At 44.5% G+C, this 27,266-nt stretch overlaps 1 protein-coding gene across 5 annotated transcripts; it reads right to left on the bottom strand.

Annotated features, from left to right (window-relative positions):
- Positions 1 to 27,266, bottom strand: LOC127679096 (zinc finger protein 32). 5 transcript variants are annotated; one of them, XM_052174670.1, is made up of 6 exons: positions 27,165 to 27,266; positions 25,267 to 25,405; positions 23,044 to 23,808; positions 15,112 to 15,129; positions 5,654 to 5,668; positions 51 to 1,483 (listed from the first exon to the last, which is right to left on the bottom strand). In XM_052174670.1, exons 2-6 carry the CDS (start codon positions 25,334 to 25,336, stop codon positions 822 to 824), a joined length of 1,530 nt encoding a protein of 509 aa, XP_052030630.1. In that variant the 5' UTR covers positions 25,337 to 25,405; positions 27,165 to 27,266; the 3' UTR covers positions 51 to 821. The 5 variants fall into 5 exon arrangements, with proteins under 5 accessions (XP_052030629.1, XP_052030630.1, XP_052030627.1 ...); XM_052174669.1 differs by lacking the exons at positions 5,654 to 5,668; positions 15,112 to 15,129; positions 23,044 to 23,808; positions 25,267 to 25,405; positions 27,165 to 27,266 and adding exons at positions 3,996 to 4,153; positions 7,093 to 7,148 and having other exon boundaries at positions 1 to 2,556; XM_052174667.1 differs by lacking the exons at positions 51 to 1,483; positions 5,654 to 5,668; positions 15,112 to 15,129 and having other exon boundaries at positions 22,833 to 23,766; positions 27,165 to 27,257.

The raw sequence follows: 27,266 nt of genomic DNA, 5'->3' as shown, positions 1-27,266 counted from the left end.
ACTTAAAAGAAACATGGAAAACAAGGCACATAATTTCAGAGGAAACATGAATTCCAATTTCTCAGAGAAGACGAACGAAGGGAGCCGTGCTGTGCTTGGAAAAATACAGAGCTCTTGCAGGTAGAATTGTGGAATACACGTCTAACAACACTGGCAGAACTGCATTATACACTCTACCCATATGAGGAACCAGTGTAATCCATTCACCGTATAACATAAAATGTGCTGGGGACTCCGACTAATTTCTTCTGTGAGGGGCTATATTGAAATAACCCTTACTGTTTCTTTCCTTTGAGGAAGACAAAGGTAAGAGTTGAACGTAATAAACTGGGGCCCTAGCAGATAGTTCAGTCAGCAAAGCTCTTGTCTAGCAAGCTTGAGACAGAATCCACATAAAAAGTTGGGTGTGGTGGCACACACCTGTAATCCTAGCCATGGTGAGCTGGGAAGGGGAGACAGCTGGATCCATGGGACTCTGGTCTAGCTTACTTGCTGACATTCTATACCATGAGTGACAGACAGATCCCCAGTCTCACACAAGAATGTGATAAGCATCTGCGCACCTGAGATGTCCTCGGACCTCCACACACGTGCACACATGCATGCACACACCAGCACAGCACATGCACTCTCTCTGCATGAACACACATTCCTACATGCACAAAGTAGTAAGATGGAAACTGTGTGGGGTACCAGGGCTCAAACTCAGGGTCTTATCCGTGCTAGGCAAGCATGCTACCTCTGATGTGCATACTCAGCCGTGAAAAATATTTATCTTTTACAATAAATGTATTCTGAACTCCTGAGTGGGCTCATGTTTTTTAAGGAAGCTCCTTCCTGTGAACCCGCTGGTGGATGTGGAGGTTCGAGCTCTGGCTGAAGCCTTTTCCACATCTGCTGCATTCATACGGCTTCTCTCCTGTGTGGACTCTCTGATGGATGAGGAGTTTGGAGCTCTGGCTGAAGCCCTTCCCACACTTGCCACAGTGGTAGGGCTTTTCCCCAGTGTGGACTCTGAGGTGGATTCGAAGGTCTGAACTCTGACTGAAGCCTTTCCCACATTCATAGCACTGGTAGGGCTTCTCTCCGGTGTGGGTGCACCGGTGGATGTGGAGGTTTGAGCTCTGGCTGAAGCCTTTCCCACACTCCCCGCACCGGTAGGGCCTCTCTCCCGTGTGGACACGTTGGTGAATGTGCAGGTTTGATCGCTGGCTGAAGCTCATACCACACTCCTCACACTCATACGGCTTCTCACCAGTGTGGACTCTCTGGTGGATGAGTAGCTTTGAACTCTGGCTGAAGCCCTTCCCACACCTGTCACACTTGAAAGGCTTCTCGCCTGTATGGACCGAATGGTGGACAAGCAGACTTGAGCTCCTGGTGAAGCCCTTCCCGCACTTGTCACATTTGTAAGGTTTCTCATCCATGCGGACTGCTTGATGCAGAAAGAGACTTGAGCGCCTGGTGAAGCCCCTCCCACAATGCGCAGATCAGCTGAAGCCCCTCCCACAACGCCCAGATCAGCTGAAGCCCCGCCCACAATGCTCACCCCCACTCCCGCAGGCCTTTTCTTTCAGGTGGTCTCTCTGATGACGCATTACTTCTGCGTTCTGAATGTGGTCCTCACCTCACCGATCACGTGTGTATAGCTGCTCTGAAGGGGGGATTTTCTTGAAGAGATGACCGTCTGGGTTGGTTATAAGCATCTCCTGGGATTCTCCAGTTCCAGGATTCCTCTGTGTGGTCTCTTGGAAGACTCCAAGTGACTAAGGGTGACTTCCATCTAAAAATGTCTTTACTGTTACAGTCAAAGACGACTAAAGAGTCTTTGCACTGGACATTTTGGCGAGTCGTCTCAGCAGAGAACGCTGGAGGTGACAGTTCTGTTGCATCAGTTGGAAGCTTGACTTGACGATTCTCTGAACAGTGGTGTATGGAATGACAATCCCCCCTATTCCTTTTCTTTCCCTCTTTCTTAAGTTAGAGAGAACTCCCCCCTCCCCACCTGAGGCTCCTTACACAACTTCTCAGAGGAGTCCTGTCTGGCCATTTGGCTTGGGATTTCAAAGATAATTTTTTTTTTTCACTTTCAATGTTTGTGAAATAACTTTAAAGAGTCATCGCAATTTGTGGTTTTTGGAAATATGGCAAGACACTTCTCGCCATTTTTGACAGCAATCAATTTCAGTATCTGTGTGTACTTCTTGAAGATTCAGCGTTTAAACTCAACTTCCAGCTTCTGACTGACCATGTCTTCCAAAATTAGCCACTAGAAAAAAATTCCGAAGTCTTTTCTCTTTCTCTCACTTTAAAGATTTTTATTTCCTAAGTGTTTTGCCTGCAAGGATGTCTGCGCGACTCATGCCTGTCTGGTGCTGGTGGAGGTGAAAGAGGGCCTTGGATCTCCTAGAACTGGAGTGATGGGTGATGAGTCACCACGTGGTGCTGGGAACTGAACTTACAAGAGCCAGGGGTGCTCTCGGTTTCTGAGTCAGCTCTCCAGACTCCTGAAGGCCTTTCTCTTGAAGATTCTCCACAGAATTTGGTTTGATTCTCCTAGAAAACAGAGAATTTGAGAATTTAGTGAGAAGAGCAAAGGATTCTAGACTAGGAGGACCTAAGGCCTGGGCACTTGGTAGCTCAGAACTTAGCTAGCTTCCTTTTCTCTTCTCTTCTCTTCTCTTCTCCTTTCTTTCTTTCTTTCTTTCTTTCTTTCTTTCTTTCTTTCTTTCTTTCTTTCTTTCTTTCTTTCTTTCTTTCTTTCTTTCTTTCTTTCTTTCTTTCATGAGACAGGGTTTCTCTGTATAGCCCTGGCTGTCCTGGAACTCACTCTGTAGACCAGGCTGGCCTTGAACTCAGAAATCCACCTGCCTCTGCCTCCCAGAGTGCTGGGATTACAGGTGTGCGCCACCACCCCCTGGCTTGAAGTATCCTTTTCCTTTTCCTTTCCTTTCCTTTCCTTTTTTTCCTTTCCTTTCCTTTCCTTTTTCCTTCCCTTTCCTTCCCTTCCCCTCCCCTCCCCTCCCCTTCCCCTGCCCTCCCCTCCCCTCCCTTCCCTTCCTTTCCTTTCCTCCTTGTGGTGTTATGGATTGAACCAAGGAGCTAGTCAAATACTCTAGCATTGTCCTGCAGCCTCAGGCCTTAGTTTGTGCTTTCATTTATATCTTTTGGGTTGTCCTCAAGAGGGGAACCTGTGACCTGTGTTCACAAGACAGAAATTGCTTCTCTGCTTTTAAGCAGAGCTGAATATAGATATGTATTTACTATTGTGAAAGACCATGAGTCTTGTACCTCGCCACAGGTCACACATCTCATCACATGTCACTTTATTTTTGACTCAGTGCCCATTCAGTCGGTGTGCTACTTTCACAATTGTTAGCGCTATAAGACACAAAATAGAAATCTTTCTATTGAATAAATTCTGTTCAATAGAAATCTTATTTCTATTGAATAAATATTATTTCTGTTGAATAAATAACCATCCTGGAACTGACAGATGGGGAGGGAAGGACACGTGCGGAACCATGGCCTTACACACGGTCATCTTCGTGAAGTCCTCAGTATTTTCCAGTCTCTCAGTGCCCCGAGGGAGCTCACAGGTCCTCTGTGTAAAGACTTTCTTTTTCTATTTGACTGTATTTGCCAAATAATAAAAGATCTGATCGTTGCTGCTGGAGATGTTAAGAACCACCCCTTCCTTGTTAAATTCAGCTTAAACTAAGCATGGAGGCACGTACCTGTATTTCCAGCTACCTGGGAGGTGGAGGTAGGCCGATAACTTTAATCCATGAGTTTGAGGGTACGGAGATATCATCCCATTAAGAAGAGGGAGAAGAGAAGGAATCTAGCTTAGATCCGGAATAATTATCTCCCTCCCTCTCTTTCAAGACAGGGTCTTATTATACAGCTCAGACTGGCCTTGAACTTGTGATTATCCCGACATCTGAGTGCTGGGATGATAGACATTTGCTACCACTCCTGGATGTGCTACTTACTTATGAAGAATGGCCTGGATCTAGAAAATTCGAGGTTTACTTCTGGGTCTGCTGCCCTTCTCTTCAGCATAGTCACAGTTCTTCAGTGGCATGAAACACGAGCACCAGAGCGAGGAAAGCTCTGTCCACCCCGATGTCAGGTTTGAGGTGACTTTCTGCTGTGGGTTTATGGAGAAAACAAAAATCTGAAGAATGCGTGAAGTCGACTACCAGTGCCCTCCCTCCTCTCTCTCTCTCTCTCTCTCTCTCTCTCTCTCTCTCTCTCTCTCTCTTTCTTCTCTCTCTCTCTCTCAAGATAGGGTATCAATCTCTATGTAGCCCTGCCTAGCCTAGAACTCACTCTCTAGATCAGGCTGGCCTGAACTCACAGAGGTTTGCCTGCCCAAGCTCCCAAGGGTTGGAATTAAGTAGTGTGCTACCACCGCCTGGCAACTGTTTGGCAATTGTAAAATTTATTATAACTAAATATGCAAACATGTTGATGAAGGAGGACAGGGTGCCGGGCGGTGGTGGCGCACGTCTGTAATCCCAGCACTCTGGGAGACAGAGGCAGGCAGATTTCTGAGTTCAAGGCCAGCCTGGTCTACAGAGTGAGTTCCAGGACAGCCGGGGCTATACAGAGAAACCCTGTCTTGAAAAAAACCAAATCCAAAAAAAAGGACAGAGGGCAATCAGAGCATAAGAGATCTAGTTAGGCAACTCATCTCACCTCCCATTAGAATCACTGGCATTAAGCATGTGTGGAAGCCAGGCGGTGGTGGTGCACGCCTGTAATCCCAGCACTCTGGGAGGCAGTAGCAGGCGGATTTCTGAGTTCGAGGCCAGCCTGGTCTACAGAGTGAGCTCCAGACAGTTAGGGCTATACAGAGAAACCCTGTCTTGAAAAAAGAACAAACAACAAAAAACAAACAACCCCCCCCCCCAAAAAAAAGCATATGTGGAGATATTTCACAGTAACACTGGGTGCACAGAGATCGGGAGAATGAAAGAGGACCTTTCTTTCCAGCAGGGCTAGGAATCGGAAGTTTTAAAAACCACCACATGGTTTGACGCACCTTTTCAAGCATGACTTTGTGGCTACCGAGCAGCTATTTAAATTCCTTATGTCCTTCTCTTTCACAGCGAACAATGATCACTGTTACTACACATGACACTTGCTTTCTCGTAGCTGTAACTAAAGACCCAAATGGACAACATAAAGAGAGATTTATTTGAGTCATGGTTTTAGACCCCTATCATGGTGGAGCATTGTGGGAAACATGCTCTTCAGCTAATGGCAGGCATAAAGTGGGGCAGAAGAGCAGGCAAGAGCCAGGCTAAGCAAGCCTCGCGAGGCTAGGCTTCAGCCCCGGGACCGCCTCCTCCACCCAGGGACCGCCTCCTCCACCAGGCTCCGCCTTCCAGAGTTCGACCACCCTCTGATAGTCTCAAGGTTTGAATCCACAATGAAACCATTCCTGAGGCTAGAGCCTCATGATCCAGTACTCTCTGGAAACACCTTTAGAGACTCAGGAAGAAGTGTGCTTCACTAGTTCCCAGGAATCTCTCAATTCAATTATCAGTCATATGTATGATGGTTACAGAAAATCTGCTCACCAAGAAGATTTCTTTGAAGAAAAGCTTCGGGTTATAATCTTGTTTTCCCACTTAGCATTAGACTGAGCATATATATGCTAACTCTGAACGATCTCCAATGGGCTACAGTTTTGATCTTGGTTTTTCTTTTTTCTTTTTTTAACATTGATTTTTTTGTTTGTTTGTTTGTTTTGTTTTTTTTGGATTTGGTTTCTTTTGAGACAGGGTTTCTCTGTATAGCCCTGGCTGTCCTGGAACTCACTCGGTAGACCAGGCTGGCCTCGAACTCAGAAATCTGCCTGCCTCTGCCTCCCAGAGTGCTGGGATTACAGGCGTGCCCACCGCCCGGCTGATCTTGGTTTTCTAAAGGCTTTGTTCCTAACCTCTGACACCTCTGAGGTTGTGGGGAGGTGAAATCCTTAAGAGGTAGACCTAGTAGGAAGAATTGAGGTCCCTGGGGACGTGCCCTTAAAGATGATATTGGGATCCAAGTCTTTCCCACATGAGGTGAACCAAACTCTGTTTCACAGGTCCAAAATTGAGTCAAGTAATGATATACTAAAAGGACTGAACTGTAAGCAGACAAATCTTTGCTCCTTACAAAATCCTTGGGTATATTTTATTACCCAAGATATTTTGGTCTTAACAACGAGATAACTTGTGTAACATTCAAAAGTGAAATGTCTGATAGAAGAAGCTGACTTCCAGTCTACAGGGCAAAAATGCTCCATCGAGCCTTTCAGAGGAGCTTGGTTGTACGCTTTGGGGAGGACTCCACAAGGTGGCAAGGCAGTGTAGTGAGAACTAGCGTGAACTTCAGGGTCAGCAGACCCTATGCTGAACCCGTTGATACCGTTTGCTAGACTCATAATATTTTAATGTCCCAAACACTCTTGTTCCCTTGTATAACATACCAAACTCACAAGAAGCTTGACAATAAAGAGAAAGATCACAAGGTACCTTTCTTCTAAGAAAGCTGTATCTAGCTCAGAGATGAGGCATTTTTGTTGAAAGAAACTCCAAGTCACCTGGAGCACGGTCATATTCTCTGGGAAGGGCAGATTCTTCGAAAGGTAGTTCTGACATGCCCGTCTCCTCAGACTAGCCTATGTCTGTATTGATGAAGTTCTGGAGTAGGTGTTCTCAGGTTGTGTGCATCTTCTCACTGCGTGTAGTACAACTACCCATTATCCCTCGCCAAACCTTATTCTCAGAAATCTGACTGATTTCTAGGATGCAGAGGGGAGTCCTATGGGATGCAGAGGGGATCCTATGTAGCGGAAACCTTAGTACCCCCTCGTGTCTCTTGGGGGACTCTCGGTTTGCTCTGCTGCAGGGGCCTGGCCCTCCGTGAGGGTGGCCTTGTTCACGGGGTGTAACTGGGGGGACCGCGGCTGCTAACATGTGGGACCGCACCTGCAGGGCGCCTTCCCAGCCTTTGAGCCTGGCTCCGAGTAGCGATGCGCCCTCGTCTGGACCAGGTCACCGCTGCCCACCCCTGGGGCAGCCCAGCCCTGCTCACCTCTTGTGCAGGTAGAACCCACACCTGGTAACGCAAGACTCCGGAGCATCTTCGAGGACTTGAACTACAAGTCCCAGCAGACCGCGGGCAGGGAAGCGCTACTTCCGAGCTCACTTCCGGTGACGAGGGGGCCACCGCTGCTTTTGTGAACCCCAAATTTGTGGTTGTGGCTGGCCCTGTATGGATCAAATTGTTGTTCAGTCTTTTCGTTGCAGACACATACAGTTTCATAATACTCCCCAAGGTGTCTTTTACTTGTTTTGGTGGTGCTGGAGAGTAAATAACCATTATAAAATTGTCTTTAACCTTAAAAATATTCTGAAGCTGTTATTAACCACTTTAAGTGACTAGTGTAGTATAAGTAACCACAGCATGTAATCCCATCCCTAGGAAGGCTGAGAAAGGAGGCTTATGAGTTCGAGAAGCCCGTGTCAAAATTTAAAAGTGAAAGAAAAGAATCGATCATTGGATATTCCATGTTCTTATCTTTGGAGTACAGTTTCCAGATAGGTTTGTGCAGGTCACCAACGCCTGTAATTCTAACTACAGTGAACCCAACACCCTCTTCTGGCCTCAGGTGTACAAACCTACACACACAAACTTAAAAGCAGAATTTCTTTTAAAGATTTATTTATTTTTTGTATATGAGTACACTGTCCCTGTCTTCACACACACCAGAAGATGACATCAAATCTCATTACAGATGGTTATAAGCTGGGATATTGAACTCTGTACCTCAGGAAGAAAATTCATTGCTTTTAACAGCTGAGCCATCTCTCCAGCCTAAAACAGAATATTTTTTAAAAATCACCAATAATGTTTTTGGATATAAAGATCTAAACAAACAAACAAAAAACAAACTAAAGCAAAACAAAACGAAACTAAACTAAAAAAGTGGATCATAAGGTTGATTTAATAGATCAGTGAACTCCCCAAAAGGAATTTTAAACATAGAATAGATCTCCCCTAAAAATAAATTGGTGCCATCAAATCTGGAAGAAAATGTCGCCAAACTCCTGAGGAATAGATAGCATTATATGTAGTTAAGTTTCACTTACCAAAAGGATTTCAGAGTGCTTTTTGAGTGTGTGCAATCATCTCCTAAAAGGCTCTTTAGGTAAACCTGTGACATGCACGTCCATTCTGAGGCCACATGTGCCCCAGGAAAGTTGTGAAAGCCCGTCACAAAACTCATAAACCTCAAACCTGAGACTATTTTTGCAATTTAATTACACAGTTCTTTTTACAAATATTTTCTGTTCATATATTTTGCTCTGTATGTGTGTGGACACCCTTGCCACCACGGGTGTGGCAGTCGGAGGACAACTTGCAGGAGTCAGCTCCTTCTTTCTGCTCCGTGGGTCCTGGGAATTGAGCTCAGTCTGGCAGGACTGGCTGGCAGGTGCACTAACCTGAACAGCCCACTGGCTCTTTTGAATGTGGCCTTTGTAAATGACAGCGGTGTGTGTCGCAGAAGGTTGGACACACTGTTAACAGTTGTCCTGAACTTTGTTCTGCTCAGAGGGTCTTAGGTATTTCATAGCAGAAACTAGTAACAGAATGGGGCTAGGAAAGGCCTACAGTTTTAAAAGTCAGTGCTATTTGTAATGCTTAAATTAGGTGTTGTGCTTTCAGATTATAAAAATAGATTATAACACTTAAACATAAAATTTATGGTATCAATTTCCACTTTCTAGGAATCCAAGGTGCATGTTCTCTTGATAATTTTTATTTTTTCCTCCAAAGATTTATTTGTTATATGTAAGTACACTGTAGCTGTCTTCAGACACCCCAGAAGAGGGTGTCAGATCCCATTCCAGATGGTTGTAAACTAACATGTGGTTGCTGGAATTTGAACTCAGGACCTTCAGAAGAGCAGCCAGTGCTCTTAGCCTCTGAGCCATCTCTCCAGCCCTGATAATTTTTATTTCTATGATGTTCAAATCAACCTGAGAGTCCTGACTTTCCAACTTAAATGCCAGTTTGTACAAGTAGAGAACTATGAAAAAACAAGATATTTCCTTAGAATTTCATATATAGGTGCTGTATTTACTTAAATTTTCTTCCTCCCTTCCCTCTTTCCAACTCTGTTTTAGTTTGCTTTCTGTGGCTGTGACACAATATTAAGACAAAAACAGCCTGGGGAGGAAAGGGTTTATCTGTCTTACCCATCCCTTCCACTTCAACCTATTGGTCAATTTTCTTCCTTTCTCACTGGAATTCAACTTTGTAGATCAGGCTGGCCTGGAACTCACAGAAATCTGTTTGCCTCTCCCTTTTGAGGGCTGGGATAAAAAGCTTACATAATTCTTAGGTATAGTTTAGGAGTCATATTTTTAAGACAGGGTCTATCATTGGCCTGATAACGCATCCACTTGGCTAGGCTGACTCTTGTCCCTACTTTCCTAGTGCCTTACAAGTGCACGCCCCCATACTAGCTTTCTTCACCTTGATTTGGGGATCAGAATCTATGTTAAGCAAGAACTTTACTGACTGATGTATCTTCCCAGCTCTGTGTCTGTTTTTAAAATAACAATACTTTATTATATATTGTCAACAATTACTTATTACTTTTTCTGTTGTGTGTGGTTTTTTGAGACAGGGTTTCTCTGTGTAGCCATGACTGTCCTGGACTCTCTGTAGACCAGGCTGGTCTGGAACTTAGAAATCTGCCTGCCTCTGCCTCTGGAGCTCTGAGATTAAAGGCTCGAGTCACCATGCCTGACTTAATATTAATTGTATTGTATCTTTCCTATTATTTTGTTTCTCCAGGTTCATGATAGGAATATTCTGCACTAATTTCTTTCTTTCTTTTTTTTTCCCCCTGAGACAAGGTTTCTCTGTGTAGCCCTGGCTGTCCTGGAAATCACTTTGTAGACCAGGCTGGCCTCGAACTCAGAAATCTGCCTGCCTCTGCCTCCCAAGTGCTGGAATTAAAGGCGTGTGCCACCACCGCCTGACTTGCACTAATTTCTATAAGGTTTTCTGTTGCATTTATTTATTTATTTATTTTGGCTTTTTCGTTTTTTTTCGAGACAGGGTTTCTCTGTGTAGCCCTGGCTGTCCTGGAGCTCACTCTGTAGACCAGGTTGGCCTTGAACTCAGAAATCTGCCTGCCTCTGCCTCCCAGAGTGCTGGAATTACAGGCGTGCACCACCACCGCCCGACTGAAATTTTTTTTCTTATGTAAGGTAGAGTTCATATTTACTCACATTGCTAATTGCATTAATTATGTTTTAAAGAAACCTCAGAGAAGGCAGCAAAATGTATCGATACCACATTAAGGAATAAAAAAAAAGACTTCCTTTTGGACCTTGTAATTGGTAAAACAGTTTTATTTTATTATTATTTGTTTATTATTTATATTTTATTATGCTGAGGGGGTTGTCACACAAGGTTCACACTCTTATTTGTCCTAAGCCTATCCCCCCAAAGCTGCTTACCTGTGCGACAAATCTTAGCTGAAGTCCGGTCCAGTCTCTCACGGTTTGAGAGTCAGAATCTGGGAGGCAGATGGTCCAGTTGTAGGGCAGATCAAGGTGGTGTCTCTCCAGTGTCTCCAGCAGTCCTGAGGATGTGCAGAGCAGAGCACTGCGCCTGGTCTCTGCTCCTGCACTGTCCAGTGGGAGTCCTGGGATTCTAGTCCCGTTTCTGGTAATCTTGAGAGAGTGATGTCCCCGGGTTCAGGTTATCAGGTGCAGCCTTGGGTGTAGCAGGTTCCGGATTCAGTTATTCTTACATGTCTAAAAGGCAGGGGTTAGGCTTAGCACGTGTGCCCTTAGCCCAACTTTGAAGTCTCTGCTTCTCTTCATCTGCCTTCTATCGGTCTATAGTTTGTGGTCTGTAGCTTGTCTGTCTTTGTGTTTATGATCTGTTGGCTTCTGTTGTCGGACAATGTTGCTTGTCTATTGTGTGTATCTGATCTGTGTCTGTCTCCAACAAAGGACACAATTGTGCTCTGTATTTACTGAGCAGCACAGAAAACATGGTATGAGAAATGAAGGAGGAATCCTTTTCTACAGAAACCTTTGACAGAGCTTTACAAGGAAAGAAGTTACTTTACTGCCCTGGAATGCCATTCACATCCATGAATAGACGCTACCAACCTATGTCCACATGTTGATTCCAACGTCTATAGGATGTTCATTGTTTATGGCTGCTTTCAGTGAATGTTCCCAACACACACACACACACACACACACACACCACACCACACACTCCTCTGAGGCACGGAACAGTACATATGGAGCTATGCATCAGCTTAGGTCATAAAAGCTGACTATATGGTAAGCCAAGTCATAGTGAGACTGCGACTGCTTACATGCTACCTTAAGGGCAGGTTAAACAGTTTGTGGGCTTCTGGGATCTCCCCTGCTTCTCTCCTTTCCCAAGAGTTGGGAGATGGGGGGCGGGGGAGTCTGTGAACAGTTTGTACTCATCTACCAAGGCCATGGTGAGGACGTGTATGGATTTTCCTTCCCAATTGGTCACAGAGACCCCAGTTGTACTGATGTGGATATGGGCTTCCACTTTAGTCAGTAAGTCTCTCTCTAGCAAGGGGTACCGGCATTCGGGATGACCATGAGAGAGCGAGATACCCATGAACACATGAGAAAGACTGAGCTACCCGTCCCTTTCCCGAATCGACCAATCTTGGATTGTAGTCCATGAATATGGTCCATCCCCGTTGCCCCTATACACAGGCCTGTCTTTGAGATAATGATTGAGGTTGTTTTAGGAAGGAGTGTTGTGCCCCTGCACCCACCAGGGTTCCCCTTCATGTTTAGGGGCGCTGAGCCCTGTCTCCCCTAATCGCCCATCTCCTCTAGCTCCAGCACCTTAGCTTCCGTGGGGGGAGGTGGTGGTTCCGCTTGGGGCATTCACTTTCCCAATGTTCTACCTTCTTACACCAGGCACCTGATCTGATCTCTCTGTAATCCTGACTTCATCCTCCCTTTTTTTTAAATTTATATTTCCAAATGCCACCTTCTTTAATTGTTTTTTGTTTTGTTTTTTGTTTTTCCAGACAGGTTTCTCTGTATAGCCCTGGCTGTCTTGGAACTTGCTCAGTAGACCAGGCTGGCCTCAAACTCAGAAATCCGCCTGCCTCTGCCTTCCAAGTGCTGGGATTAAAGGCGTGCACCACCACCGATTGTGCCAATCTTAGCCAATCCCGTTATCGGTTTATCCTCCGGAGCTTCTTTATTGCTACACACCTTCTCTGTCTTTGCTGTGAGTTCTAGCACCAGCAACCTTTGAAACCTTCTAGTCTTTGCAACTTAAGACAAACGCCCGGCGCCGCCTGGTGGACAAAGACCATATTTACCGCCGACTGGTATTCCTTGGCTTCTGGGTTGAAGGGTGTGAAAGTTCAGGAAACTTCTAGCAGCTGTTTCAGGAAGGCTCCTGGTGACTCGTTCTGTTCCTGCTGTATCTGGCTCACTTTGGACAAATTTGTGGGCCACCCGGAGACCCCCCCCCCCGTTAGAGTCTGGCACTGTGTTGAAGTCCCAGTCAGTCTGGGTGAAGGGGAACCCCTCATTCCCCGTTGATGAAGTCGGGGTTTGTAGTTGGTGCCCCTTCTGAGCCCAGAACCAATTTCTAGACCTCAGTCAGGATCCTTTCTTTCCTCAGTGGTTAAGAGGATCTGGAGTAGCTGGTAACCATCATCCCATGAAGGCTAATGCATGAAAAGAACACTCTAACAAATCAGTAAGTTTTGCAGGCTTTCTGAGAATTTGAGATTTTGGAACTTCCAGTTGTAGAGGTCACTCTGGAGAAAGGCCAGTGAACAAACTGTTGCCTTCCCTGTGAGTCGGAGGGGGCAACTGTCCGCAAGGGAAGAGCCGTAGACCCTGCCTCTGGAGGCTGTGTTTCTGCCGGTTCTCCAGCTCCTCCTGCCTTAGCTCCTCTCCCACTGCTCCTCCCTCCCCAACAGGACTTCCTGATGGCTTGTAAGGTCGGGGTGGAGAGAGAATTTCCTCTTCAAAATTTCCAGAGTGGGGCGGGGTGGGATACCAGGGAGCTGATGGCCTAGGGCCCTCTCTCCTTTTTCTCTGCTGTCACCGCAACGACTGGTAGGGAGAGGAAAGAAGGGTTTTAATCAGGAAGGAGGCTCTTCCACCAGGGCCTGCCTGATGGCTAATAGGTAACCTGGTCCAGGTGACTGGGCTTTCCATAGACAAGTCCTTAACACTATAGATCATAGGGAGGTCATAAGTTCCTTCTTTAGGCCAACCCACATTGAAGGTGGGCCAGTCCTTTCTGCAAAAGACACACATCTTTTTTTTTTTTCAAATAAAATCCTTGTCTCCAGGCAAGTCCAGGCCTCAGAAGCTGCCCCATGGCCTGAGGCAAGGACAATGTCGGCCGCAGTTTCCAGACTTCCCCAGCTACTTCTTCAGCAGCAGTTTCCAGACCTCCCCAGCAAGGCCCCAGGCCCCACACCCAGGTAATGGAATGTCTCTAGAGATGGACCCAACATTTTAACACAGAGGTCACCTACCCCGGAATTCCCTCATGTGATTTAAATCAGGCCTGCAAGCTCACTTGGGTCCCTCTCTATCATGGTAATGGGGGACCCCAGCATGCTGGACTTCTAATTTGTTTTCTTTCCAGCTTTTTATCACAACTTATTCTCTAGGCTGGAAAGGCTGGGCTGGGCATTCGAGTGGAGTCTGAGTGAGAAGGAAGGCCTTGTGAACTAAGAGAGAACACAGTGAAGCTTCCCAAGAACCCAATATTTAGGGCTGGAGAGATGGCTCAGCGGCTAAGAGCACTGACTGCTTTTCCAGAGGTCCTGAGTTCAATTCCCAGCACCACATGGTGGCTCACAATCACCCTGTAATAGGATTTGATGCCCTCTTCTGACACACTGCAGTGTAGTGATATACATAAAATAAATAAATAAATCCTTTTTTGTTTTTTAAAGCCATATCTGGTTTCCTTGGTGGAGATCAGCGGCCCTTCCCTGGCACTGCAATGCATATAGTATTTCTTTTTCTTTTTCTTTTTTCTTCTCTGTGTAGCCCTGGCTGTCCTTGAACTCAGAAAGGCGTGTCAACCACTGCCTGGCACATATAACATTTCATAAGGGGAGAGTCTAAGTCCTTTTGAGGGCTGTGCAGATTCTGAGCAAAGCTATAAGCAGGCACGTTGGCCCAGGCAATTTAGTCTCTAGAATTAATTTAGTAATTTGTCATTTAAAGGCCTGATGAATTTTTGCCAGAGAAGGGAGGTTCTCAAGGAGTGTGATAGTCCCACTTGACGTCTAATGCTTCCATGAGGTCTTTTAGATTGCTAGTGATAAGGTGACCTTTATGATCTGAGTCTAATTTAATCTCTTTTCCTTTTTTGTTTGTTTGTTTTTCCGGGAGAGGTTTCTCCTCTTTGGACTGTCCAGAAACTTGCTCTGTAGACCAGGATGGCCTCGAACTCACAGGGTACTGAGATTAAAGGTGTGTGCTACCATCACCCAGTAATAAGTCTGTATTTTCTACAAGGCCTAATTGTGTCCCAACTACCCTAAGACAATCCTGTCAGCTGTTGCGGCTAGGTGGAGGACGGCCTCTACCCACAGGAGGGGTTTCCATAGACAAAGTCAATGCTTCCAGCTTTCTACCTTAGGAGGTTCTGAGAAGTGCTCTTGGTTACTTTGAAAGGGTCTCAGTTCATGGGGTCTCTCTTATGGGGTTTGTTTCTTTTCTTTTTCTTTCTTTCTTTCTTTCTTTCTTTCTTTCTTTCTTTCTTTCTTTCTTTCTTTCTCTCTTTTTTGTTCTCTCTCTCTCATTCTTTCTTTCTTTCCTTTGAATTTTTTTGTTTTTTCGAGACAGTGTTTCTCTGTATAGCTCGGGCTGTCCTGGAACTCACTCTGTTAGACCAGGCTAAAGTCCACCTGCCTCTGCCTCCCAGAGTGCTGGGATTACAGGTGTGTACCACCACCGCCCTGCTATGGGGTTTGTTTCTAATTAAAACAAATCCTTTTAAAATGTCCTTTGGCAAGTGCCAAGCCCTTCGGACGTTTAGAGATGGTGTGAACTCCCATCGCATTGTAACTTTGTCTTGTAGCATACACACTCTGAGATCCCCAGCACTTCCCCTCTTTTTATAAGATGCAGCCTTGCTGGAGAGTTTTGGGGTTTCTCTGATCAGGAGGCAGGATCAGTTAGCCCCTATCATTCCCTGGAATGACTGACCTTGAGGGCCTGCCTCTGCCTCCCGGAGTGCTGGGATTACAGGCGTTGTGCTACCACCGCCCGGCTGCTTTAGGGATTTTTAATAACCTTTAATCATCTAACATATATCACCCTTGTCTCATTTTCAGGGCTGGAGAGATGGCTCAGAGGTTAAGAGCACCGACTGCTCTTCCCAGCACCCACATGGTGGCTCACAACTATCTGTAATGGGATCCGATGCCCTCTTCTGATGGGTCTGAAGACAGCTACAGTCTCATTTCCATAAGCCTTGTGCAGCTAGCTCAGACCTTCTGTGATGGACTTTCATGCCTCTGTCTTCATCTTCTGTTTTAAATTCCTAGGATAAAAATCCCACCACTATCTAAAACAGTCTCGTCTTTTTAACACTTTCTACCAAAAATATAAAGACCTCATTCTTAATCCTTCTCAACGACTCTCTCTTTTTTTCTCTCTCCCTCTCCTAGTTATTATTTCATTTTCCTAGGCAAGAGTTTAAGGCAAATTATATTCCTGACATATCATAGCAAATATGATCACCTGTATACCTACTTGCAACATCCAAGGTTTCTTCTATTGCATGCCTCCAGAAAAATCTTCTGCCCATTTGGACTTAAAGTTTACACTTTAGCCAGAGTTTGGTGTATTACCAATGAACTTGAGCAGAATACTCTTTGTATGAAAGAAAAGGCAGGAAGAAAATACCCACAGAACCAAAGATGTTTTCATGTTAAATATGTAACTGCGGTGTAAGAGGACAGGAGACATTTATTTTCCTTGTTCAGGTGAGGGTAGAGAAGAGCATGAAACCCTAAGGTTTGTTAGAAAAGTACTTTCCTTTTCCTCCAGATCCATCCTCAGACCTTCTGTACTTTCTCATTATGATTTACTGTCTGTAAGTTACAGAGTAATTTCAGCGTCCCTTGTCCCAGGGACCCTTCACGTCTAACCTAGAGGCTCTTCACATCACAGTTCACAACAGCAGCAACATTATTGCTATGAAATAGCAGTGAAATAATTTTACGGTTGGGGATTACCACATGAGGAACTGTATTAAAGGGTCACAGCATTAGGAGGATTGAGACCCACTGCTCTGACCCAAAGTCTTTTCTCATCTGATCCCCAGACTCTCCTGGACCTTGGAGGCCTTCCTCTTTCCCTGTAGTACATGAAAGGTTTTGTTCATATTCTGGGATCAAGCACTGATTCATCCTTGATAATCTAATCTTCATGATCAAGTTTCAAAGACCCCGCCCTTGGCCTTGGTAGACCTCACTGTTATCCTAGGTGGGTTGCTAGTTGGGGAATTTTTCATCTGCTGTCGGTACACTCCAAGTGGGAGCATGTTCCCAAACAGCCATGGCAGCCCTTCTTACTGTCCCCACCATCTTCAACAGAGATGAGAAGATTCAATAATGACATCAACTCACATACATTAAACAAAGTAAATAACTAAGTCTTAAAAAAAAAGGTTTTATCCACCTAACAGTTAACTGAATGAAGAGGCACCCAATGGTGAGGGAGGAAAGCTTTGCCAGCTACACATATCACAGAGGACTAATATGTAGACTATACAAAGAACTGAAAAACTAAATACCAAGAAAGCAAACAATCCAGTCAAAAATTGGCTTTGGCGGGCTGGAGAGATGGCTCAGTGGTTAAGAGCACCGACTGCTCTTCTGAAGTCCTGAGTTCAAATCCCAGCAACCACATGGTGGCTCACAATCATCCATAACAAGATCTGATGCCCTCTTCTGGAGTGTCTGAAGACAGCTACAGTGTTCTTACATATAATAATAAATAAATCTTAAAAAAAATTGGCTGTGGAATTCTTGCTAAGATCGCCCACCAAAACTGAAAGCATGTCTTCTAATATCAGAAAGGACACAGGGGTGTCCAGTCCCCCCTCTCGATACAGTGCTCTAAGTTTAGATAAAGCAACATGGAGGAAGGATAAAGAAGGGACACCAGAGGAAGAAATTGAAGTAACTGCTTGGAAACGACAGGACCCTAAGTATCCATCAGAAAATTCCTAGGATTGATAAACACTTTCATCCAGCAATAGGATACAGAATCAATACTTTTCTATATACCAACAATGTACAGGGGAACAGATCAGGGAAAAGCCAAATTCTTATCAGCTTCAAAGAATACCCAGGAGAAAAACCTAGCCAAGGAGAAGAGATCTCAACAATAAGAACTTTAAGATCCTGAAGAAAACATAAGAAGGTGGAAAGATCTAGCATGTTGCATGCATCGGCAGAATTATTATTGTAAAAACAACTACACTACCAACACAATCTAGAATGCAGTACAATCACCATACGAAATCCCATAGTACTAGAAAATATTTGGCTCCCACTGAACCTTTGACCCTCTGACCACATCTGTGGAGTCAGAGACCACAGGAGAGCAGCTGAGTACCTCAGACTCCTCCTACCACAAACCAGCACCAACTGTCTCCACTTAAACAACAGCACTTAGCCAAGGGAGGATCAAGCATTGTTTAAACACCCTTCTATTAGAGTGCTAGTATTAGAATGCTAGAAATGCATCCCAAAGGTAGGGACTCCCTTTGACCCACTTATAACTGAACATTAAAAAATATCCAAATCTTAGCTGGGAGTCCTAAGCTGGTGCACGCCTTTAATCCCATCACCCAATAGGCAGAGGCAGGTAAATTTCCAAGTTTGCCACTAGCCTGGTCTACAGAGCTAGTTCCAGGACAGCCAGGGCTACACAGAGAAACCCTGTCTCAAAAAATCAACCAACCAGCTAACCAAAACCCCAAACCAACCAACCAACACCTGCCCCCCCAGGCAAAACTAAAAAAACGATAACCAAACCCAAAACCCGCCAAAATCCAAATCATAAAACATTAGGTCAGAAGTCACCCTTTTTTTTTTTTGTTGTTGTTGTTGTTTTTTCGAGACAACAGGCTGGCCTCGAACTCAGAAATCAGCCTGCCTCTGCTTCCCAAGTACTGGGATTAGCGCTGCCGCCGCTGCCACCGCCAGCACCACCTGGCTGCAGCAATCACACTTTTACTACTAATGTTGAACTGTGGCATTGCATCTTGAAGAGAAAGTCCAATAATCAGGAAACGATCATGGAAAAAGACGTGTTTTCTCCTGATGCCATGTGTAATAGGCAGGGACTCCTGGGCTGCCTGCTGCTTGTTTTATCCCCCAGGGAGGTTTATATTTGCATAAAGAGGCCTGCGGGATTGGAGTCAAATATGCAGTTGGTAAACTAGGCATATTTAAACAGACTGCTGTCCCTTCCTTTCCTTTTCCCTGACCGATTACTTTTTTTAGCAGGTGTCAGACAGGGCCTGAAAACTCTGATTTCTACCAAGTTTTCCGATGGCCTTAAACAATATTTGTAAATCCATTATGTTAGATGTATTTGCTTTTCTTCAAAGGATGTTTCCAGTACTATGGCAAACATGCTGTAAGTGTAATGGCTCAGTGACCTGCTTATTAATAATAGTCTTTGTTGATGTAATTAGCTAAGATGAGGCCTGACTGGAGTAAGAGGTCCTTAATCCAACAGGACTGATGATATTATGTAAGAAGAGACAAAGAGACATAGGCCATAAGACCATAAAAGTAGAAATGGAAATCCTGTGGCTGGTTAAGGAACACCAAAGATTACTAGCAACCAACAGGAGTTGGAGATTTCTATACTCTGTATGCTTTGGAGGGACTGTCACCCTGAAGATACTTTATCTTCAGATTTCTAGCCTCCAGAACTCTCAGATAACTGCATCATTGTTGTCTCAACTCATTTGGTTTGTAGTATTGTTTCAGCAGATAGAAAAATGAATATTTGCTATATGGTGGTGGTGCCTGCCTTTAATCCCAACATTTGGGAGGCAAAGGCAGGCGAATCTCTGAGTTCGAGGTCAGCCTGGTGTACAGAGTGAGTTCCAAGACAGCCAGGGCTACACAGAGAAACCGTGTCTTGAGAAATTTTAAAAAGGTGGCAGAAGTCCCCCCAAAAGAAAACAACCCCCCAATCAGAAACTGAATATTCTAATTGGGCACACTTTAATCCCAGTGCACAGAAGCAGGCAGGTAGATCTTTGTAAGTTTGAGGCCAGCCAGGTCTACATAGTGTGTTCTAAGATAGCCAGGGCTAGGTAGTGAGTGTTGACACAAACAAAGAAAATGAGTATTGGGGCTGGAGAGATGGCTCAGTGGTTAAGAACTAGACCACTCTGGAACTCCTTTGGCTGCATCCTCCTGGATACAGAACTGCAAACCAAAATATGCTGTCTTCCCCAACTTGCTTTTTTCAGAGTATTTTATCACAGCAGGAGAAACAAAATGAAGAGGGTTGATGCTGTCTGTTGAGCTGAGCCTATCAACTGGAGAATACCTGGAGCTTGTACATTATGGTGGCTTTCTTTTTTTCTCAAGATTTATTTATTTAATGTTGTATGAGCATCCTATTGCTGACACACCAGAAGAGGGCATCAGATCCCATTACAGATGGTTGTGAGCCACCATGTGGTTCCTGGGAATTGAACTCATGACCTCTGGAAGAGCAGACAGAGCTCTTGACTACCGAGCCATCTCTCCAGCCCCCCAGTGGCTTCTTTTTTATTTTTTATTTATTTATTTTTTTAACGTGGTAACTGGTAACTTATTTCCCATAGAGCAAGTATTCCCAAAGATGCAGGCACACTTTGCAGACCTTGAAAGGGCTTTTTATGCCTATCTTTGTAAGGCAGCATTGTTTCCGTTTTCTATTAACTTATCAGCCTGTGTAGAGGTGACACAGATACTATCTTTTCAAGAATGAATGACAAAGAACTTGTGTGCAATGTTAAAAGTGCCTGATTGTTACTGTGGTGTACTTTACAAGTACAGATCTTAACTGTGATTTTAGTAGATGGTAATGATTATATAGACTCATGCATATACTACTTGAGGGTTTAGGACATTTTTTGTTTTTTTTTTGTTTTTTTACTTCATAAAGTTCTCTCCTGACTTTTCAAGCCAAGAATCAGTTCTACCTGTTCTATGAAGAAACACAAGGGGAGTCATACATTTTATATATATGTTCAGATTCTGTTAATGCAGGATTTATCCATAATATTGTCCATGTTTTGTTAATTTATATTTTATTGTTGGATTTACTTCCACCACATAAGTATTCCAGTTTTTTTCTCTACTTTTTTTTTTCCCATTTTTTTTCTGTCCTGGAACTCACTCTGTAGACCAGGCTGGCCTCAAACTCAGAAATCTGCCTGCCTCTGCCTCCCAAGTGCTGGGATTAACCTCTACTTTTTTCTTTTTTTTAAGATGTATTTATTTATTATGTAGACAGCAGTCTGCTTGCATGTATGCCTGCTTGCCAGAAGAATTGAACTCAGGACCTCTGAAAGAGAGCAAACACTCCTCCTCCTCTCTCTCTCTCTCTCTAAGATTTATTTATTTATTTTGTAAGTAGATTGTAGCTGTCTTCACACCAGAAGAGGACATCAGATCTCTTTAGGGATGGTTGTGAGCCACCATGTGGGGGCTGGGATTTGAACTTAGGACCTTTGGAAGAGTAGTCAGTGCTTTTACCCACTGGAGAGTCATCTCTCCAGCCCTAGACAGTACTCTTAACTTCTGAACTATCTCTTTAGCCTGTATTCTAGTTTTTAAATTTCTAATTTATTTCTAGTGTGTAGTCATTAAGAATGGGAACATTGTTGAGCCGGGCAGTGGTCATGGTGCATGCCTTTAATCCCAGCACTTGGGAGGCAGAGCAGGCAGATTTCTGAGTTCGAGGCCAGCCTGGTCTACAGAGTGAGTTCCAGGACAGCCAGGGCTATACAGAGAAACCCTGTCTCAAAAAACCAAAAAAAAAAAAAAAGAAAAAAAAAAGAAAAAAAAAAAGGGAATGTTGGACTAGAGAGATGGCTCAGAGGTTAAGAACACTGACTGCTCTTCCAAGGGTCCTGAGTTCAATTCCCAGCAACCACATGGTGGCACATAACCATTTATAATGATATCTGGTGCCCTCTTCTGGCCTGCGGGCACACATGCAGGCAGAATGCTGTATACATACTACATAAATAAATCTTAAAAACAAAAAAAAATGGGAATGTTAGTTTTGTATACATCTTCAATGTTACGTAAGTATTCCTATATAAGTACTCTTTATCACCAATCAAATCCATTGAGTGATTGTCCAAAGACCTTTGACATATTTTACCCCTGTAGATGATAATTTGCTATCATGAGTTTTTTGAGATTAAGGAGGCTACAGTTTATAAGATTTTTCTACCAAGAACAGAACAGTACCTGTGCTGGATGATTGTATGCCAGCTTAATACAAGCTAAAGTCATCTGAGAAGAGGGAACCTCCATCAAGAAAATGCCTCCAGAAGACTGGGTTGTAGGCAGGCATGTAAAGTATTTTAATTAGTAATTGATGGGGAGGGCCCAGCCCACTGTGGGGGAGGGCGGCCCACAATCCCTGGCTGGTGATCCTGGGGTCTATAAGAAAGCAGAATGAGCACTCCTCCATTGCTTCTGCATCAGCTCCTGTCTCCAGCTTCTTAGCCTGCTTGAGTTCTTGCCCTGACTTCCTTTGATAATAAACCCTCTCCTCCCCAACTTGCTTTTGGTCATGGTGTTTCATGGTAGCCATAGTAACTCTCAGACAGTGCCTTAATGTGAAAACTTTCCTATGTCATTCATTCATCAGCTAGTCACAAAATGCTCAGCAGGAAGAATTATAGTGACTTCAGGTTAGATAACAAAAATCTCCCCACAAAAACCAGCCCCTCCTCTCTCCATTTTCTCCAAATTTCATTTCGCAGAGGTTAAAATAGAATTCAGAGGGAGTTATGTTTCCAAATTGTCAGTGTGTAGGAGAAGCATGGCACTGCTCCAAGTGGAACTTCATTACTGTAGAGGCTCAGTTACAACGACAAGTCAGTCCTTTCTTCCCAGGTTTCCCAATCTCAAGACTTTGCTGCTGTCTCCAAAGGAGTTACTTTAAGAGAAGAACACTGTGTTTCTCAGGGAGTGTGGACTTCCCTTAAGGGAAAGTAACATACAAGTACACGATTCTTAGTCAGTCAGATAGTGAATTACAGGACTGAAGCAAATCTCTATGTGCATATTCCAAACCTTTGCAACCTTGTAAGGGAAACTTGTTTTGTAAGGCTGGGGCCTCTGCTATGGATACTGGTGGTTCGTTACATTACTGCGATGACTCATTATTTAGGTTCAATAAAAAGATTACTAAAACAGATTTATCCCTTGGATCCCACCCAGTAGTCTTGAGTGCAGATTAAATTGAATGTGTATAGAAGGAAAGGACCTTGAGATTAAAAACTTTTTCTCATTGTGAGCTTGTTCTTTAGTGGTTTAGCCATCTTTCTAGCCCAGAAGATAATTTTTTAAAAAGGCTTATGGTATTGACTATAAATCTAAAATCTGTATCTGCTATACTAAGAAAAAGGTCAATTGTGACAGGAGAGGTTACTGAGTATGCTTCAGGAAATTATATCAAAATAAAGAAATTATGAAAAATAGCTGATAATGATAAACAGGACATTTATTTTTCATATTCATTTGGGGGAAAGGGAAAAAGTCAGTTTGCCCTATCAAATGCTGGTCCTTCTGAAAGAACTTCCACTTACCCTATGACACTGGATAAAATTCTTGATTACTGAGGGTTTTGTACTCTTAATCTGTAAGAAGAATTTCCTTTGAGGAGAGTGATTACAGAGTGAGCCTCTGTGAGCAGCTTCGTTGGTGCACAGCCAGGCTCCCTCTCTGAGTGAAACTTTTTCCACATTGGCCACAGAGATAGGGTGTCTCTCCTGTGTGGATTTTTCCATGCAGAATACAATTCCCCCTGGTGTGGAAGCTCTTCCTGCAGTGGGAACACGCATAGGGCTTGAGACCCGTGTGAACTCTGATGTGCACAATTAAGCTTCCTTTCTGACTGAAAGCTTTTCCACACTGGTCACATCTATAGGGCTTCTCACCACTGTGAACTCTTCGGTGAACAGCAAGGTTACTTTGATTCCTGAAGCTTCTCTGGCAAATGGCACATTCATAGGGTTTCTGTCCGGTGTGGAGTCTCTCGTGCACAGCTAGGCTGCCGCGCTGACTAAAGCTTTTTCCACACTCTTTGCACTCATAGGGCTTCTCTCCTGTGTGTATTCTCTGATGTGTAACTAGATTGCCTTTGGCCCTGAAGCTCTTTCCACACTGGGTGCACTCAAAGGGCTTCTGACCAGTGTGGATTCTCTCGTGCAATGTTAGACTACCTTTCTGCCGGAAAGACTTCCCACATTCCTGGCAATCATAGACCTTCTGTCTCACTCCAGGCGAGTCTTCCTGGAGTGCCTTAGAATCTGGGGACTTTTGTTCCAGCTTCTCTCTTCTGAAAGAACTCTGGAAATCCCAGCTTGAGGATCCTGTGGCTTCTGAAGGATCATACTTGTGGGCTTCTGTCATCACATCTGGTAAAATGAGAGGGAAGTCATGTAAGATGCACCAATATGCTGAGTGAGAAGAACAGGGAGAAGAGAAACATAATCCTTAGAGGGCTTCTTATGTGCCAGGTGCTGTCCTATGAACTCTGTCTACACAACTGAATCGTGAAAACCATCCCAAGATTGCTGGAGATAAGAAACTAGGAGCATGGGGAGATCACATAACTATTAATCTGGGATTCAAACATGAGCATGCTCCATAGCTGTGCACAGCCTTAAATTTAATGGAGCCTGTCAAATTCTTGGGAGGTAGACATTATTATTATTATTATTAATGTTTTTGGAGGGAGTGCTTGGGATTGAACCTGGGTCCTCTGAAAGAACAGCCAGAGCTATCCACTAAGCCATCTATCTCTCCAGCCCTAATAAGATTATTTTATAAACAAACAAACAAACAAACAAACAAACAAACAAAGGCTCATAAGGCCAGGCGGAGGTAGTGCACACCTTTGATTCCAGTGAGGTAGAGGCAGATCTCTGTGAGTTCAAGGTCAGTCTGATCTACAAAATGAGTTCTAGAACAGCCAGGGTTACAGAGAAAGCCTGGTCCAAAAAGACAAAACAAAACAAAGGGCTCATAAAATTAAGAAAATTATACAGAGAATCACACATAACCTTTTACCTAAGTTTTAGCTGACTCCCAAACAGGTGCGGAGGCAGACTAGGAAGGGACTAAAGCTTTAAAACCTTAAAAGCACTCCTTTAAAACAAGCAAAGCCAGGCAAAGGAGAGACCAATCCAGTGAGAAGCCCCCAGGCTCACACTGCACTGGCTTCATGACAGTCACCCAATCCCTGTCTGCTCTCCAACAGTCGTTTATGATCTCAGAAAATAATCAGTATAATTTCAGATATTTTCTGTCTGTGCCTTGAATTCTTACAAGATGCAGCTTACTGTCTGTTCCACTGTACACATGAAAAGCCTAAAGCGTAAGGAACTTCTTTAATAATGCAAACAGGACTGGAATTCCTTCTTTTAAAATCCACATTATTTCCGGTCTGTTAAGCTACAGTAGAACTGACCAAGCCCTCATGCTCTTCCATTTTTCTCTAGCTGTCTCTTATTCAGTGTTAGAGCTGAGAGTTAAAGGTTCTCATTCAACCTGAGACAACCTCAAGATCACCTCCATATCAACTTGTTTTTTCCTTTTTTTTCTTTCCCCCCAAGACAGGGTTTCTCTATATAGCTCTGGCTGTGCTAGAACTCATTCACGCTAGCCTCTAACTCATAGAGATCCCCCTGCCTCTGCTTCGTAAGTGTGTGTGTGTGTGTGGGGGGGGGGGGGGATTAAAGGCGTGCACCACCACTGCCCAGCTTCACACTGTTTTCTTGCTTTGTATTGATTATCACTTCCAATTCCTGCTTGCAGGCTTTTCCTGCAACCTGAAGAGCTGTGAGCATCCCCAAATGAATGCCTCTTCTTATAGAGACTCTGAAGTCATCCCAGCAACCAGCTGACTCACTCACTGAAAAATGCTACATTCTGGGCATATCTTCCATGACAGTCCAGCAGGGTAGCTGTGGGAAACCCAAACATCTCCACTCCTGCTCGATGGCGTTGCTCACAGCCTCTTCATATGAGTCTTCCATGGGCTGGTCGGAGTACCTGAGGGACACAAAAAATAAATAAACCAGACCAGAAAATGAGCAGTAAAGGGCAGACCTGAGTGGTGAGATCAATTTGGAGTGTGAACACAGGAAACCCAAACTGACTGAGGTAATGTCACCGCAAAGAGGACTGAGGATAGCAGGACTGACTGAAACAGAAAATCTTGGAGCAAAGAGGCAGAGGAAGACAGACAGCAGAGAAACAGGGGTTCCTACTGTTAGTCCCCAGGTAAGGGCTGCTTCTGTTTGTATTTGCCCTTGACATGAAGTTGGGGATCCTCTATTTCCCAGGCCATTGTCCATTTTATCCCTTAAGCCTAAGTAGTCAGCACTTCAACCTTCCTGACTGGTGTTATGAAGGAAGAGCTCCAGCCCCTCTTTCCAGTTTCCCTGAAGTTACAAGGACCAAACAAAGAAGGTCTTGTTACCTTCTGGCAAATCTTAGTAGGCTCTAAACCCAAACCACCACTTTTCTTACCCTGTGGAATGCTTATTTAAGGATCAAATTCCTGATTCTGTATATTTTATTTATGTAGTGGTACAGTATAATCTTTGTTTCGGTATGTCCAATCAAAATGCCGGACTCCTAGCTTCATGAATTAGCAATCTGATGGTACAATGTTCTATTTTATTAACTAAGTAGCTAACCTTTTTATCCATTCAGTATATCCTGATAAGAAATCTACGAAAGATTCACTTCCAACTTGGAACACAAGCTATAAAGGGATCCCCTGTCATGCTGCAAATGCATTCACTTAGCAATACGAGATATTATGGATTAAAAATAAAACCAACAAGAGCCCCCTGTGCATGCACAAAGAAAAGCACATGGCAAGTCCTCCCTGGGGCAGGACTTTGCTCTCTGGAGTGTCTAGAGAACACAGTTAAGTCAAAATAAGTGAGCACAGCATATACCTGAATCTCTTCACCTAAGAGGTAGCCAATATGCCTCAGTTGTGTCTCCAGACTCTCCCTGACTAATAGCAAGACAATTAATTGGCAACAGGAAATTGTCAAGGGAGAACCTGTTCAAGTCAGAGCAATCAAATTCTTGAAGACGTCGGAAGAGAGTGGTTTCACAACACAAAACCGCTGCTTTTCCTATCAGAAATGTTACCACAGCTCAGAATTAGGCTCTGACAGACTTGGATTTTTGCCTTGTTTCCCTTGGAGTATGACCTGGAGCAAAGCAATTTAACAGTCCCGACTCCACTTTCTTCACTTAGTAAACAAGTTAATACTATCTTATTAGATAGCTCTGGGAAGAAGAGATAACCAGAAAGTGAGGGATCTCTTACATTTGAGACACGCCCTACAAATCCAAGCCCTAAAATGGTGCTTTTTTAGGAGAAAGGGCTGGAGGACAGACAGGGTGATCTGTAGGGTTTGGGGGGAATCTAATGAGGCATTTTAAGGAGCGATTAGGAGCTTTGGGAGAGGATGAATTCCCCCCACGCCACTCCCTTCTCAGCTCCCTAGGCGTGAACTCTGCATCTCCTGGCCTAGCTGGACCTTCCTATGGCCCCTCCCACGCTCGCGGGGCCCCAGCCTCCCACGGACCCCGACATCGCTGCAGGGCCCTTCCGCAGCAGACCGCGGCCCACCCGCTCTCCGACCAGCGCACCCTTGTCTGCGGCTGGCGATTTTGGCCCGGACGGCCAGCTTGGCCTGCTCACGAACCCTGGCCGGAGCGGCAGGCTCAAGACACAGCCCCCTCTCTCGGGCGTACAGACCCGGCCTTAGCCTCACTCACTCACCGCAGCGGCGCGCGCCCGCAGACAGACAAAGCCGGCGCCGAGCCCGTAGCAGCCACTGCAACGCTGCGCGTCGCCGGACCACAACTCCCAGGAGCCCGCGCG

This window comes from Apodemus sylvaticus, chromosome 2, assembly GCF_947179515.1.
Source record: "Apodemus sylvaticus chromosome 2, mApoSyl1.1, whole genome shotgun sequence".
NCBI classification, from domain to species: Eukaryota; Metazoa; Chordata; class Mammalia; order Rodentia; family Muridae; genus Apodemus; species Apodemus sylvaticus.
This window is presented reverse-complemented; position numbering and strand designations above follow the sequence as displayed.

What these genes read in the sequence shown, in the direction of transcription:
- LOC127679096 (XM_052174670.1), bottom strand. Translation starts at nt 25,336, where the DNA reads ATGTTTGGGTTTCCCACAGCTACCCTGCTGGACTGTCATGGAAGATAT. An exon ending in CCAGAATGTAGCATTTTTCA is followed by an intron (nt 23,809 to 25,266) that starts GTGAGTGAGTCA and finishes CTTCTCACTCAG; the next exon opens with CATATTGGTGCATCTTACAT.